The 14974-nt window shown below is 37.0% G+C and overlaps 1 protein-coding gene across 3 annotated transcripts in view; it reads right to left on the reverse strand.

Moving 5' to 3' along the window:
* Positions 1-14974, reverse strand: part of CHM (CHM Rab escort protein) — a 232366-nt gene that overhangs the window by 130032 nt on the left and 87360 nt on the right. For all 3 annotated transcript variants that reach the window (XM_064278616.1, XM_010592695.3, XM_010592696.3), the window contains exons 5-7: positions 9307-9694; positions 4558-4674; positions 3911-4031 (exon numbers count right to left, since the gene is read on the reverse strand). In XM_064278616.1, coding sequence (XP_064134686.1) covers positions 3911-4031; positions 4558-4674; positions 9307-9694 — 626 coding nt within the window. The remainder of the gene's footprint in view (positions 1-3910; positions 4032-4557; positions 4675-9306; positions 9695-14974) is intronic.

Here is a 14974-nt window from a genome sequence, read left to right on the forward strand (position 1 = left end):
CAAAGGATATGAGTCATAATATTACTTTTGGCAAGAGACTTGATTGTGATATCGAACAAAAACTATAAACAATCTCACTTATCCTACTTCAATGATTTTAAGCTTTAAATGATGGATCTTTGTTAACTATTTTACTAAAAAAAATAGAAAAGCATTAAATAACACACTGGGTTTCCATGATTGGCAATAATCTCACTTTATCATCAAAACTGTATAACAATATCAATAATTGCATTTGAGTATTAAATAATTATGACAAAAGAGGAATTTCGTGGTGAAAATAATGGTCGAGTAAGACTTGATATTTAAATATATATATTACTAAAACTAAGAATAATGGCTATGAGTAAAAAGTAATGAAACTAATTTCTTTGTAGCTAGTAGAATCAGTCTTAACATTAGCGACCCCCTAGAAATTATTCCTTTAAATTTAGAAGAGGAAAAAAAACATAATTGGACTATTAGTAACAGTAAATAAAATTCCATGACAAAAGACAAAAGCTTTATGAAAATACTGTATATAAATGAATAATAATTATAAAAATTACTGAGAGAATTTAAGTTTATACAGCTACTTGGAGAATAATTTGACACTATTTAGTGGACTTGAGGAAACCCTGGTGGTGTAGTGGTTAAGTGCTATGGCTGCTAACCAAGAGGTCAGCAGTTCGAATCCACCAAGCACTCCTTGGAAACTCTATGGGGCAGTTCTACTCTGTCCTATAGGGTTGCTATGAGTGGGAATCGACTATGGCAATGGGTTTGGTTTGGTTTCAGTGGACTTGAAGGAGACTCCTTGGGGGCACAAGCAGTTAAGCGCTAAACCTATTAGCCAAAAGGCTAGAGACTGGAACCCACCCAGAGGCACCTGAAAAGACAAGCTGGCAATCTGCTTCTGAAAGGCCATAGCCTTGAAAACCTTATGCAGCAATTCTACTCTGCACATATCGAGTCACCATGAGTTGGAATCAACTCGATGGTAACTTTAAGTGCAAGAAATGGATTGTTATTATTCCATCTAGTTAAAAATACTGCTGCAATTCTCATTATAACTTTATAAATTGTCAATAGTATATACTGATTTTGTATAACTTTTCAAGCCCAATACACTTAAAGTGTATAACTCTGATACTAAAGTAGTATATTCAATTTTCAAAAAACTGTGAAGTAATTGGCCCCATATTGCACAGTGAGATGAATCAAAGTTAAGACTAGACACAATCCCTCTTCTAACCCAGTGATTTTTTTTCCAGTATACCATCTAGCCTCTTTTATTTATTAGCAAAATGAATAGTTCAAGATTCCAAGCCAAAGTAACCATGGAAAGATGAAGAAACATGGATTTTTTTTTTAATTATGGGGAAGAAAAACTAATGGAATGATGAAAAGGGGAGTATTGCCTATGAAGAAGCAGTTCACAGTAGTATTTAACTGGCAAGAATAAAAATTAACATCTAGCACAGCATTTGACGAAGTAAAAGAGCTGAACAGAAGATTTCAAAGGGCAGCTCAAGGAGACAAAGTAAAGTATTAGGATGACATGTGCAAAGAGGCGAAGACAGAAAACCAAAAGGAAACAGCATGCTCAGCATTTCTCAGCTGAAAGATCTGAAGGAAAAAGTCAAGCCTCGAGTTGCAATACTGAAGGATTCTAAAAGGAAAATATTAAACGACACAGGAAGCATCAAAAGAAGATGGAAGGAATACACAGAGTCACTGTACCAAAAAGAACTGGCTGACATTCAGCCATTTCAGGACGTAACACATGATTCAGGAACCAATGGTACTGAAGGAAGAAGTCCAAGATGCACTGAAGGCACCGGCAAAAAACAAGGCTCCGGAAACTGATGGAATACCCACTGAGATGTTTCAACAAATGGATGACGCACTGGAAGTGCTCACTCATCTATGCCAAGAAATTTGGAAGACAGCTACCTGGCCAGCTGACAGGAAAAGATCGATGTTTATGCCTATTCCCAAGAAAGGTGATCCAACTGAATGCGGAAAAATTGAACAATATTATTATCACATGCAAGCAAAATTTTGCTGAAGATTATTCAAAAGCAGCTGCAGCAGTATATCAACAGGGAACTGCCAGAAATTCAGGCCGGATTTAGAAGAGGATGTAAAACCAAGGATATCACTGCTGATGTCAGATGGGTCCTGGCTGAAAGCAGAAAATACCAGAAAGATGTTTTTCTGTGTTTTACTGAGTATGCAAAGGCATTCAACTGTGTGGATCATAACAAATTATGGATAACATTGCAAAGAATGGGAATTTCAGAACACTTAATTGTGCCCATGAGGAACCCTTACATAGATCAATAGGCAGTTGTTCGGACAGAACAAGGGGATACTGTGTGATTTAAAGTCAGGAAAGGTATACGTCAGGGTTGTATCCTTTCACCATACCTATTCAATCTGTATGTTGAGCAAAGAATCCAAGAAGCTGGACTATATGAAGAAGAACGGGGCATCAGGATTGGAGGAAGACTCATTAACAACCTGCATTATGCAGATGACACAACCTTGCTTGCTGAAAGTAAAGAGGACTTGAAGCACTTACTAATGAAGATCAAAGACCACAGCCTTCAGTATGGATTACACCTCAACATAAAAAAAACGTAAATCCTCACAATAGGACTAATAAGCAACATCATGGAGAAAAGATTGAAGTTGTCAAGGATTTCATTTTACTTGGATCCACAATCAACACCCATGGAAGCAGCAGTCAAGAAATCAAGGGATGCATTGCCTTGGGCAAATTGGCTGCAAGAGATCTCTTTAAAGTGTTAAAAAGCAAAGATGTCACCTTGAGGACTAAGGTGCGCCTGACCCAAGCCATGGTGTTTTCAATCACTCTATATGCATGTGAAAGCTGGACAGTGAATAAGGAAGACCAAAGAATTGATGCCTTTGAATTGTGGCATTGGAGAAGAATGTTGAATATACCATGGACTGCCAAAAGAACAAACAAACCTGTCTTGGAAGAAGTACAAGCAGAATGCTCCTTGGAAACAAGGATGGCAAGACTGCATCTCACATATTTTGGACATGCTGTCAGGAGGGATCAGTCCTTGGACAAGAACATAATACTTGGTAAAGTAGAGGGTCAGCGAAAAAGAGGAAGACCCTCAACGAGATAGATTGACAGTGGCTGCAACAATGGGCTCAAGCATAGCAACAATTTTGAGGATGGTGCAGAACCAGGCAGTGTGTCATTCAGTTGTGCATGGGGTCGCTATGAGTTGGAACTGCCTCTACAATACAGAACAACAACAACACAGCATTTCTGTGATGATGAAAATGTTCTACATCTGCACTGTCCAATGTAGTTATGTAGTAGTCACTAGCCATGTATAGATATTGAACACTTTAAATATACTAGTGTGGCTGAGGAGGTGAATTTCTTATTTATTATATTTAAATTGTAATAGCTACATGTGGCTAATCGCTAAGATACTGGAGAGCACAGAGTTAGAATGTATTTTAAAGAGTAATAAGTGGCTCACTAAATCAGAGTAATCATACATCTACTCCTCACTTATCAACTATCTTGTTACCTGACAATTCGCACTTATAATAGGAAAGAATCTACTATACATCTGGCAGTAACCAATGTCGAGGTACGAGGCGAGAGTAATGCTGGCTGTGATGGTTAAGGTTATGTGTCAACTTGGCTGGGCCATGATTCTTAGTGGTTTGGCAGTTATGTAATTATGTAATTTGGCAGTTACGTCATGTAGTCATACTCTGTGATGTGGTCATCATCCAGCTGCGCGTAATGCCAATTTTCACATAATGACCTGTTCTTTGGAACTTAACCATGTTGATAAGTGAAGAGTGGGTGTATTAAAATAATAAGAAAGCTCAAATAATTGGTGAACAGAAGTTAATGAAATAGCAATACCTTTATATTCATCAGGGTGTTCCTCATAATCCATACAAAATGTAAGAAATTTCATTAGCATTCGCTTTTCTACCATGGTAAGTTGCTTGCTATTAAAGACATCTGCTCTGGAACAAGGAACCTGAAAAATATTATCATTTTAAGTTAAGAAACTGCTTCCTAGTAATACAAGTATTCTAAATAACATTTTTTTCCTTAAAGTATAATAGGACTATTATCTCTATTCTAGTCAGGCTGTTTCATGTTACCTTCAATCAGTTCTAATGGCATCTCTGTTGACTTCAGAGCTAATTAAATTGTGCACTCTCTTACTTAATTCTGCCAAGTTGCTCCTCTTATCATTAAAAGGCCCATGGCATGCACCCACCCTCCCCCAAACTGGGAACGAATGACAGCTCAAGTCTAGCAATACTGCCTGAAACTATTGCTTTCTCAACACTAACATTAAGCTGCTGCATAACTCATGAGAAAATTAACACTACAAATTTTAACTGATGGATCCTTTCTGTCTGAGCAACGCCTTACCATTTCTATTTGTAAATTACCATCCAGGATTGGAATTTAGTGCTTTACCAGGAAAACAATCTTATTTACTTATCCTTCCAAAATGAACCAAAATAGCTTACGCTCATACCCAGTTACAATACCTGTTCCACTCTTCCATCTCGAAATGCAAGAATCCTGGTAACATTTTTGAACTCTGCATACCGACTAACATTTGATTTGATTAGAAGTTCAATTAGCAATCCTCGAGAATACAGCAGCTGTACAAACAAAATATTTTAGAGAATGAAATAAAACACAAAATAGAGGAAAAAAGTGATAAATGCTAAATAGTTATATAATCGTCATATTTTTAATTATTTTTAAAAAGCGTTATAGCTACAAATATTATAATACGTAACAAATACTGATTACGGGTTCACAATTGATTATCTGAAATTCAAAATCCAGAAGGCTCTGGAATCCAAAAGCTTTTTTCATAACCTGCTTGGCAGCAAAACCTGACCCAAAATGATGTAAAGCTCTTCTGTCTTTGTTTATTCCATTTAATATGAATATTCACATATTTCACCATGGAAATATTAATGTGTTTGGCTGTAGAGTGCTTCCTCAAACCCTGCTGAAAATGTTACATGATACACATAATCTGAATTACAAAACACTCTAGGCCCCAAGGGTTTTAGATAAGGGACTGTAGACCGGATAAGGCCAGATGGTTATTAAGAAAAAAACTGTTCTCCTAGATTCCACTCCTTCAAAAAGAAAGAAAAAGGTTTGTGATACATTTCCACTGAAACAATCAGATTTTAAAGTCTTTCTGTAATCTTGCAGTCTAGATTTATATGAGATATGTCTCTCTCAAATAGTGAGGGTGATGATTATTGCCAACATGTATGTGAGGAGTTGATTTAATCTTTCAACATCTCTCCTAACCAATATCAGAGAGACAAAAACAATAATTTCCATAGTGTTACCTAGCACTTTTTAACTTAACCATGTGGACACTGTAACAGGATTTGGGTAGCTCATATACCCAGATACTTTTACGTGTCTATAACTCGATAAATGTTAAAAATGTAAATGTTACATATACAATAAGGGAGGAAAAGACAAGAATGTAATTAGCTTTACTGCAAAGAAAAAGGGAAGCTCAAAAATCAATCTAAACCATTAGTCTGAGCATCTAAGAGGTCAGTAAGGACTTGCTGTAAATCAGTATCAGTTAAGTGAATTTTTATAAACTATTACATTAGTTCAGCATTGTGCAGAACAAACAAAATTGACATCACATTTTTTAAACTAATCCAATTACTCTGACTAAATAAGGCATGTTACTTAATTATCTTCTGCTTAACACACTGCACAACCCATGTAGCCCATGTTTATAAGAATGTATTGTCGAGAGTCTTAATTAAAAAAACCTAACTATAATTTTTAAGTTACTTCAAATACCTTATTTGCTTGAAAAGACTAATACTTGAAATTCAAGGGTCCCTCGGTAGACACAGAAATTTTATAAATATTAATACATCAAATTCTCAAGTGTATTTTCATTTAATATGATCTAATAAAGCTTAAGATTCAAATTGCCTGCTTAAAAAATAATACATTAGAGATATCACAGAGGAATGAAAACAAATTTCAATTAAAACTATGCTAGAATTTTGTTTCTGAAGCCTAAAAATAACAAATGCTTGGCATATTTAAACCTAAGCCTCTTTTTTTTACCACTCTCTAAGTGATCCACTACAACAATTTCACAGGAAAAAAAAAAAACTTTTTTTTAAGAGGCTAAAAAATACTTCAATTTGATTAAAATAATGGAAACTAGATTTAATAACCAACAAATTACTTCACTTGGCATGTTGATTCCTATACTAAGGGTATGAACTTTCTTAGAAATGTTCTGTAAGACTTGTTGTCTGTAAGAACTACATAATTAATCATCTTCTGTATTAGAGTAGGAGTCTTATACTATAAAATATTTTATTCAACTAACCTACCGTAAGTTGTAAGATTACTTTTTAAAAGGCTATATACTTGGATGTGTTTTGTAAATTGTAAAGTACTACTGTACTTGTTAGTTATTCAGTGATGACTTGAGATGAAACACACTTGGAAATGTCAAGCAGTTTGCAGGTATCAAACTGGACTTTAGAAAAGACTTAGTGCTTGAGACAGAAGTTTGGCAATCATCCTAAACTTAGGTATAAAACTGCAAGTAAGAGAAAAGATGAAATTTCCAAGAAGGAGTGAGAGATTGGCCCAATACCAAGGGATATACTGCTTTCCACTCAATGGACAATAAATGTTCAATAATGACTAGCATTAAAAATGGTAATAAACATCTTGTACTCCTATGCCTGTAAGTTCTTTAGATTCTCGTGCCTTTATAGAATGAGTACAGTAAATGATTATTGGTTATTTTTTTAAATATATGTATTCACGGAAAATTTACAGGACAAAGTACAACTGCCTAGACTCCCCTGGACACTTATTTTTAACTTATTCTAAGAGAATCAGTATTATTGACCACCCAACCCCATGGAAATACTCATAAATCTTCTTCAGAACCTCTTCCAGTGTCTCAGCTTCTAATTAAACTTTTCCTCTACCACCAGCATTCACGTTCTTATGCAACTGAATAATTTTCTACAGTAATTTCTAAAACTGAAACAGCACCATCTTCTCGCATTTTCCTTTATAAGATATATTCTGTATCTTAGCTACCGTAAGTGTTATACAGACTTTTATGAGCTAGCCTTGATTCTAATGACCATTTACATCACTGTTTCTTCAGATAAGGCATTCCAAATTCCATGCAACTAATCCAAAATAAAATTTTCAGAACAAAACCCATTTATTACTTGACTACTTCGGTTTTTTGTTTTTGTTTTCTAACTTATTTCATCGAGCACTGCTCACAAGAACAAAAGACTAGTGAGCTATGATTAAACTTCCAATCAGCGACGAGGAGTCAATGTAATGTGGAAAGAAAGTCATATTTCAAAGTATGCCAGGGTCAAAGTAGATGGAGAAGGTGGGGTAGATGGTGCAGAAATATGAAGTAGACCAAGACAACAGCCAGTTCAGACCAAGACAGAATCAGATGCAGAGAAGTATGAAACAGAAAAAAGCAATGGATAGTAGAAAGATATTCATACTGTCAGCCATCAAGTACAAAGGGAACACAGCATAAGGACAGAGGACTGTATCAGGTATGTGTGAGGGGAATGAATCATTCCCTCCTTTTACCCCACCGCTTGGAACTTTAATTAAGAGAACACACAAATTGAAAAACGGTGTTTTAAGAAAAAGTGGATGTCATTCCCTACCCATTTCTACTTCTTTTCAGTTTCTCACAGCCCTCCAACTTACAGGATTTGGTTTCTGTTTTTCTCTACTTTTACATATCCTTTATCTTAGCCTTTTATGGTCATTGATCTTTATCTTACTAGTTTTCTATTCTTTTGTGTACTAAAAGCCTTGCTTCCCATAAACCCATTGCAACGTTTTACCCTCCTAAGACCCAAACCCATGGATCTCTGAAATCACAATGACCTAACACTAAAGTTAAGGATGCAAACATCACCTAAGACACTAGCACTCTTCCCAGACTCCCTGTCCCTATCACTATTAATCTCCACAGCCCTCAAAGCTTAACACATGATTTTAAAAAACACATTGGTTTATTTAGAATACTTGTTATGGATTGAATCGTGTCCCCCCACCCCAAATATGTGTTGTAAATCTTAACCTCTATGCCTGTGGTTGGAAACTCTGGTGGCATAGTGAATAAGAGCTACGACTGCTAGCCAAAACGTTGGCAGTTTGCATCCACCAGGCGCTCCCTGGAAGCCCTATGGGGCAGTTCTATTCTGTCCTATAGGGACAGTCCTATGAGGCAGTTCCACTCTGCCGCTGTGAGTTGGAATTGACTCAACACTGATGGATTTTTTATGCCTGCAGTTACAATCCCCATTTGGGAATGAGCTGTCTTTGTTATAGTAATGAGGCACGATTACTGTAGGGTGTATTTTGAGTCAATCTCTTTTGAGGTATAAAAGAGATTAAACAAGCAAGCGAGAAAGCAGAGATGGGAAAGGAAAGATGCCGTGCTACATGAAGATCACCAAGGAGCCAGGCAACAAGCTGAAGAGACAAGGACCTCCCCCCAGAGCCAACAGAGAAAGCCTTCCCCTAGACCCAGAGGCCTGAATTCAGATTTCCAGCCTCCTGAACTGTGAGAAAATAAAATATCTCTAATTAAAGCTACCCACTTGTGATATTTCTGTGACAGCAGCACTAGATAACTAAGACAATACTCACCATCGTAAAACCCATTGCCGTGCAGTTGATTCCGACTCATAGCGACCCTATAAGACAGAGCAGAACTGCCCATAGGGTTTCCAAGGAGCGGCTGGTGGATCTGAACTGCTGACCTTTTGGTTAGCAGCCACAGGCCCTAACCACTGCACCACTAGGGCTCCACTCGCACTCATCATCATACATATGCAAAACCAGTTGATACATATAAAGACTTTTTAAAAAGTTCATTTAATAGATTGGCTGTGAATAACATGAATTTGTAAACAGGTTCATCAGAATTTCTCTTTTGGTAGAATCCAAAGTGCCCATAAGTTAGGAAAATATTAGGGTGGACTATGGGCTCAAACAGAAAAGAATGTTTGGATATAGTATTGATGTGCTTTTAACGTACACTCAAGGAATATTTTAATTATAAACTTCTGGCTACTATCTCTTTATAAAGCAAATGCTCTACATTTCAGAAAATAAACTAACGAAAATTGGGTTTACGGGCCCAGATGCTATTTTCAATCAATTAAAAGCTAGTGTTGTTCCATGATAAGATTGGTAAAATTGGTACTTACCTTTGACACCAAATCAATATTAAATCTCCTGCCTTCTTTAACAATTTGCGAGTAAGTAATCCTATTTTTCTTTGGTTGCTCTGCAGTGTTCTCTGCTGTAGGCACATTTTCACCTGTTTCCTTTTCTGAAGTTGCCTGTACACAAGTTTTATCATTACCATCATTTTCTTTCTCCTCTACTGCTTCAACGTCATTTACTTCTGGGGCACTCTCTGGATTACTGCTTGGGGGCTGTTCTGCAGGTATTTCACAGCTCACAGTGCTTAATGACTCATCTTCTTTAGGCAGGAAAACAGAATCTGCAGCTTCTGTGGGGTTCACAGCTGTCAGAGGAGCGCGATTTTTCTGCAGTGCACCAGCTTCTTCAACATCTTCATGTAAATCCTGACTAATGAGAAATTATAATAATAACCAACACAAAACTTTTGATAATTGTACTCTCGTACACGTATATGTTGCTTTAACTTTGCATGGCAATTTTTATTTCTTTATCCTATTTTTCTCATCAAGCTCAGTGTGTGTTTTGCCTTATGCGACCCAGACATTAAACATTCATCTGTTAATGTTTCAAGAGAATATGAAAAACAATTAAGATTTGAAACATACAAATAAAGATTTCAAGGTTTAAGAGTCAATGTCACATGTATATTTTTGAGAATTTACGGCAGACAGGGTAATTATATTTTGGAAACAATCAACAGTGCTTAAGAGCACAGTCTGCAGAAATCAGTAGATCTGGGCTCAAATCCTTACTCTATGTCTAGATAATATAACCTACCTCACAAAGTTTTTCTGAAGATTAAAGAACTTGGCATAGTGCCTGGTACATAATAAATACTCAACAATGTAGTTTATTATTTTAGAGAAATTCTTGACTTGATGGTTTCACAGAGCTATCTTCAGTAAAGCAGAAAAAAAACTTGTTGGCTTATCACAATGTAGTGTCTAACAGGTTCTTCCTCTATTTTCCCCTGCCATATTTTGTTTCAGTATTGGTGTGTACTACTCTACCGGAAGCCCCAGTTCCCAAGTTACCACTAGAGTTAACATTCTCAGTCCATTATAATGCTGACTGATACAAGAGGCTCCCATTCAGTCGGCCTGCATCATGTATCTCTCCATGATATTTTATCCTAGACGTGACCCACTACTTACATTGAGGAGCTTGACTACTTATCACCTAATCCAAGGCCTTATCCATGATAGTCCTGGGAAGTAAGGATCTGCTAATTGATTGCTCAAGAACTCACAGTAGCTCCTCATATTAAATCTAAACTCTACCCCATAAAATCTTCCTCTTCCTGTCTCTAAATCAAATCGCTTTCCTCATCTACTATATTCTGATCTCATCTTTTTCTACTTTCCAACATGTCAACTCTAACTCCCAATTTATCAACTCTAAATTCCATGCCTTGGCCCATATGTTTCTTCTGGGCTAGTCTTCCCTGTCCATGTATTACTGTTTCCCATTCCCAAATATAACTGCATTCTTTAACAATCTATCTAAGAAAAAGTTTAAATTTCACATCCAAAAAGTCACCTTTAACCGAATCATACTCAGCACTCTATTACTTCATGTCCCCGTAATACACTTGCTAACGTTTATTTATAAATAACTCTTTAAAAAAAAAACTGGAGGTCCAGAGACAATGGAAAGATACATACAAAGCAGTGAAATAGAAAAACTGTCAAGAATTCTTTATTCAGCAAAATTATCCTTCAAAAACAAAGGCAAACTCAAAGACACTCCCAGATAAACAAAAGTTGTGGGAGTTTGTTACTACCATATTTGCCTTGCAAAATCTGCTAAAGGGTGTCCTTCAAATGGAAAGGAAAGACCATTAGACAAACGTGATCAAGTACACAGGGAAGAAAACTAAAAATAAATAAATAAAGGCATGATTGCAGATAAAGGTAATAGTACGGGCAAACAAAAAGACCTATTCCAGGGAATTTTTAGTAGGTAAACTCAGTTGTTATGTGCTACAAACTTCATATCATTACATGTATAATAATATAAATAAGTACGAAACTATCCAAACAGACACAGAACACATGATTGAAAAGTGATACAATAACAGAAAAGGGAGGTCAGAGGAGAGAATTAGGATAAGAATTTAAGGACGCTAATATTGTATGTTACTTGCTGTTTATATGCTAATTGTTGGTATCAAGGAAAAACAGGTAATTGTAAACATAAGGTCTGAAATGGAATTTTTATGGTAACTCTTAAGAAAATAATTTTAAAAATATACACAAAAGGTAAGAAAGAAGAAACCAAATAGACTCAGCACAAGAAAGTAAATTATCACAAATAATAACAAAATTCTAAGAAAGGTAAAACAAAGGAATTATAAGACACAAAAAAACAAGTAATAAAATGACAGAAGTAACTCCTTTCTTATCAGTATTACCTTAAATGTCAATGGATTAAACTCTCCTGCAAAAGAGGGAGAGTATCAAAATGAATCAAGAAACTATAGTCCATCCATATGCTATCTACGAGAAACACATTAGGCCCAGGGGCACAAACAAACTGAAAATTAAAGGGTGGAAAAGAATATTCCATTCAAGTAATAACCAAAAAGGAGCAGGGGTGGCTATACTGTTATCAGACAAAATAGAATTTAAGTCAAAATCCATTATAAGAGATGAAGAAGGACATTTGTATTGATAAAAGGGACAATCCTTCAAGAAAATATAACAATGAAAAATATATATATGCACCCAACATCAATGCACCAAAATGTTGTTTTTACATTGCTGTTAGGTGCCGTCAGGTCGGTTCTGACTCATAGTGACCCTATGCACAACAGAACGAAACACTGCCCAATCCTGCACCATCCTCACAATCGTTGTTATGTTCGAGCCCACTATGCAGCCAATGTATCAATCCACCTCGTTGAGGGTGTTCCTCTTTTCCGCTGACTCTGCACTTTCCCAAGCATGATGTCCTTCACAAGAGACTGATCCCTCCTGACAACATGTCTAAAGTATGTAAGATGCAGTCTCGCCATCCTTGCTTCTAAGGAGCATTCTGGTTGTACTTCTTCCAAGACAGATTTCTTCGTTTTTCAGGCAGTCCATGGTATATTCAATATTCTTCACTGACACCACAATTCAAAGGCATCAATTCTTCTTCTGTCTTCCTTATTCATTGTCCAGCTTTCCCAAGCATATGATGCGATTGAAAATACCATGGCTTGGGTCAGGCACACCTTAGTCTTCAAGGTGACATCTTTGCTCTTCAACGCTTGAGAGAGGTCCTTTGTGGCAGATTTACCCAATGCAATGGGTCTTTTGATTTCCTGACTGCTGTTTCCATGGTTGTTGATTGTGGATCCAAGTAAAATGAAATCCTTGACAACTTCAATCTTTTCTCCATTTATCACGATGTTACTCATTGGTCCAGTTGTGAGGATTTTTGTTTTCTTTATGTTGAGGTGCAATCCATACTGAAGGCTGTGGTCTTGGATCTTCATTAGTAAGTGCTTCAAGTCCTCTTCACTTTCAGAAGCAAGGTTGTGTCATCTGCATAATGCAGGTTGTTAATGACTCTTCCTCCAATCCTGATGCCCCATTCTTCATATAGTCCAGCTTCTCGGATTATTTGCTCAGCATACAGACTGAATAGGTATGGTGAAAGAATACAACCCTGGCGCACACCTTTCCTGACTTTAAACCAATCAGTATCCCCTTGTTCTGTGCGAACAACTGCCTCTCCATCTATGTAAAGGTTCCTTATGAGCACAATTAAGTGTTCGGGAATTGCCATTCTTTGCAATGTTATCCATAATTTGTTATGATCCACACAGTCGAATGCCTTTGCATAGTCAATAAAACACAGGTAAACATCCTTCTGGATTCTCTGCTTTCAGCCACGATCCATCAATGACATCCCTGGTTCCATGTCCTCTTCTGAGACCAGCCTGAATTTCCGGCAGTTCCCTGTCGATATAGTGCTGCAGCAGTTTTTGAATGATCTTCAGCAAAATTTTGCTTGCGTGTGATATTAATGATATTGTTCTATAATTTCCACATTTGGTTGGATTGTCTTTCTTGGGAACAGGCATAAATACGGATCTCTTCCAGTCAGTTGGCCAGGAAGCTGTCTTCCATATTTCTTGGCATAGACGAGTGAGCACCTCCAGCGCTGCACCTGTTTGTTGAAACATCTTAATTCATATTCCGTCAATTCCTGGAGCCTTGTTTTTTGCCAATGCCTTCAGAGCAGCTTGGACTTCTTCCTTCAGTACCATTGGATCCGGATCATACGCTACCTCTTGAAATTGTTGAACATCAACTAATTATTTTTGGTATAAAGACTCTGTGTATTCCTTCCATCTTCTTTTGATGCTTCCTGCGTTGTTTAATATTTTCCCCATAGAATCCTTCAGTATTGCAACTCAAGGCTTAAATTTTTTTCTTCAGTTCTTCCAGCTTGAGAAACACTGAGCGTGTTCTTCCCTTTTGGTTTTCCATTTCCAGTTCTTTGTACATGTCATTATAATACTTTACTTTGCCTTCTCGAGACGCCCGTTGAAATCTTCAGTTCTTTTACTTCATCAATTCTTCCTTTCGCTTTAGCTGCTCAACATTTGAGAGCAAGTTTCAGAGTCTCCTTCAACATCCATCTTGGTCTTTTCTTTCTTTCCTGTCTTTTCAATGACCTCTTACTTTCTTCATGCATGATGTCCTTGATGTCATTCCACAACTCGTCTGGTCTTCGGTCATCAGTGTTCAATGCATCATATCTGTTCTTCAGATAGTCTCTAAATTCAGGTGGGATATACTCAAGGTCATATTTTGGCTCTCGTAGACTTGCTCTGATTTTCTTCAGTTTCAGCTTGAACTCACATATGAGCAATTGATGGTCTGTTCCACAGTCGGCCCCCGGCCTTGTTCTGACTGATGATATTGAGCTTTTCCATTGTCTCTTTCCACAGATGTAGCCAACTTGATTTCCATGTGTTCCATGTGGCGAGGTCCATGTGTATAGTCAGCGTTTATGTTGGTGAAAGAAGGTATTTGCAATGAAGAAGTCGCTGGTCTTGCAAAGTTCTATCATTTGATCTCCAGCATTGTTTCTATCACCAAGGCCATATTTTCCAACTACTGGTCCTTCTTTGTCTCCAACTTTCACATTAAAATCACCAGTAATTATCAATGCATCTCGATTGCACGTTCAATCAATTTCAGACTACAGCAGCTCATACAAATCTTCTATTTCTTCATCTTTGGCCCTAGTGGTTGGTGCGTGTATTTGAATAATAGTCGTATTAACTGGTCTTCCTTGTAGGCGTATGGATTTTATCCTATCACTGACAGCACTGTACTTCAGGATAGATCTTGAAATGTTCTTTTTGACGCTGAATGCAACACCATTCCTCTTCAAGCTGTCATTCCCAGCATAGTAGACTATATGATTGCCTGATTCAAAATGGCCAATACTAGTCCATTTCAGTTCATGTGTTCCATTTCATTTTTGACGATTTCTAATTTTCCTAGATTCATACTTAGTACATTTCAAGGTCCCATTAGTAATGGATGTTTGCAGCTGTTTCTTCTCATTTTGAGTTGGGCCACATCAGCAAATGAAGGTCCCGAAAGCTTTACTCCATCCACGGCATTAGGTCGACTCTACTTTGAGGAGGCAGCTCTTCCCCAG

The sequence above is a fragment of the Loxodonta africana genome, chromosome X, assembly GCF_030014295.1.
Source record: "Loxodonta africana isolate mLoxAfr1 chromosome X, mLoxAfr1.hap2, whole genome shotgun sequence".
Lineage (NCBI taxonomy): Eukaryota > Metazoa > Chordata > Mammalia > Proboscidea > Elephantidae > Loxodonta > Loxodonta africana.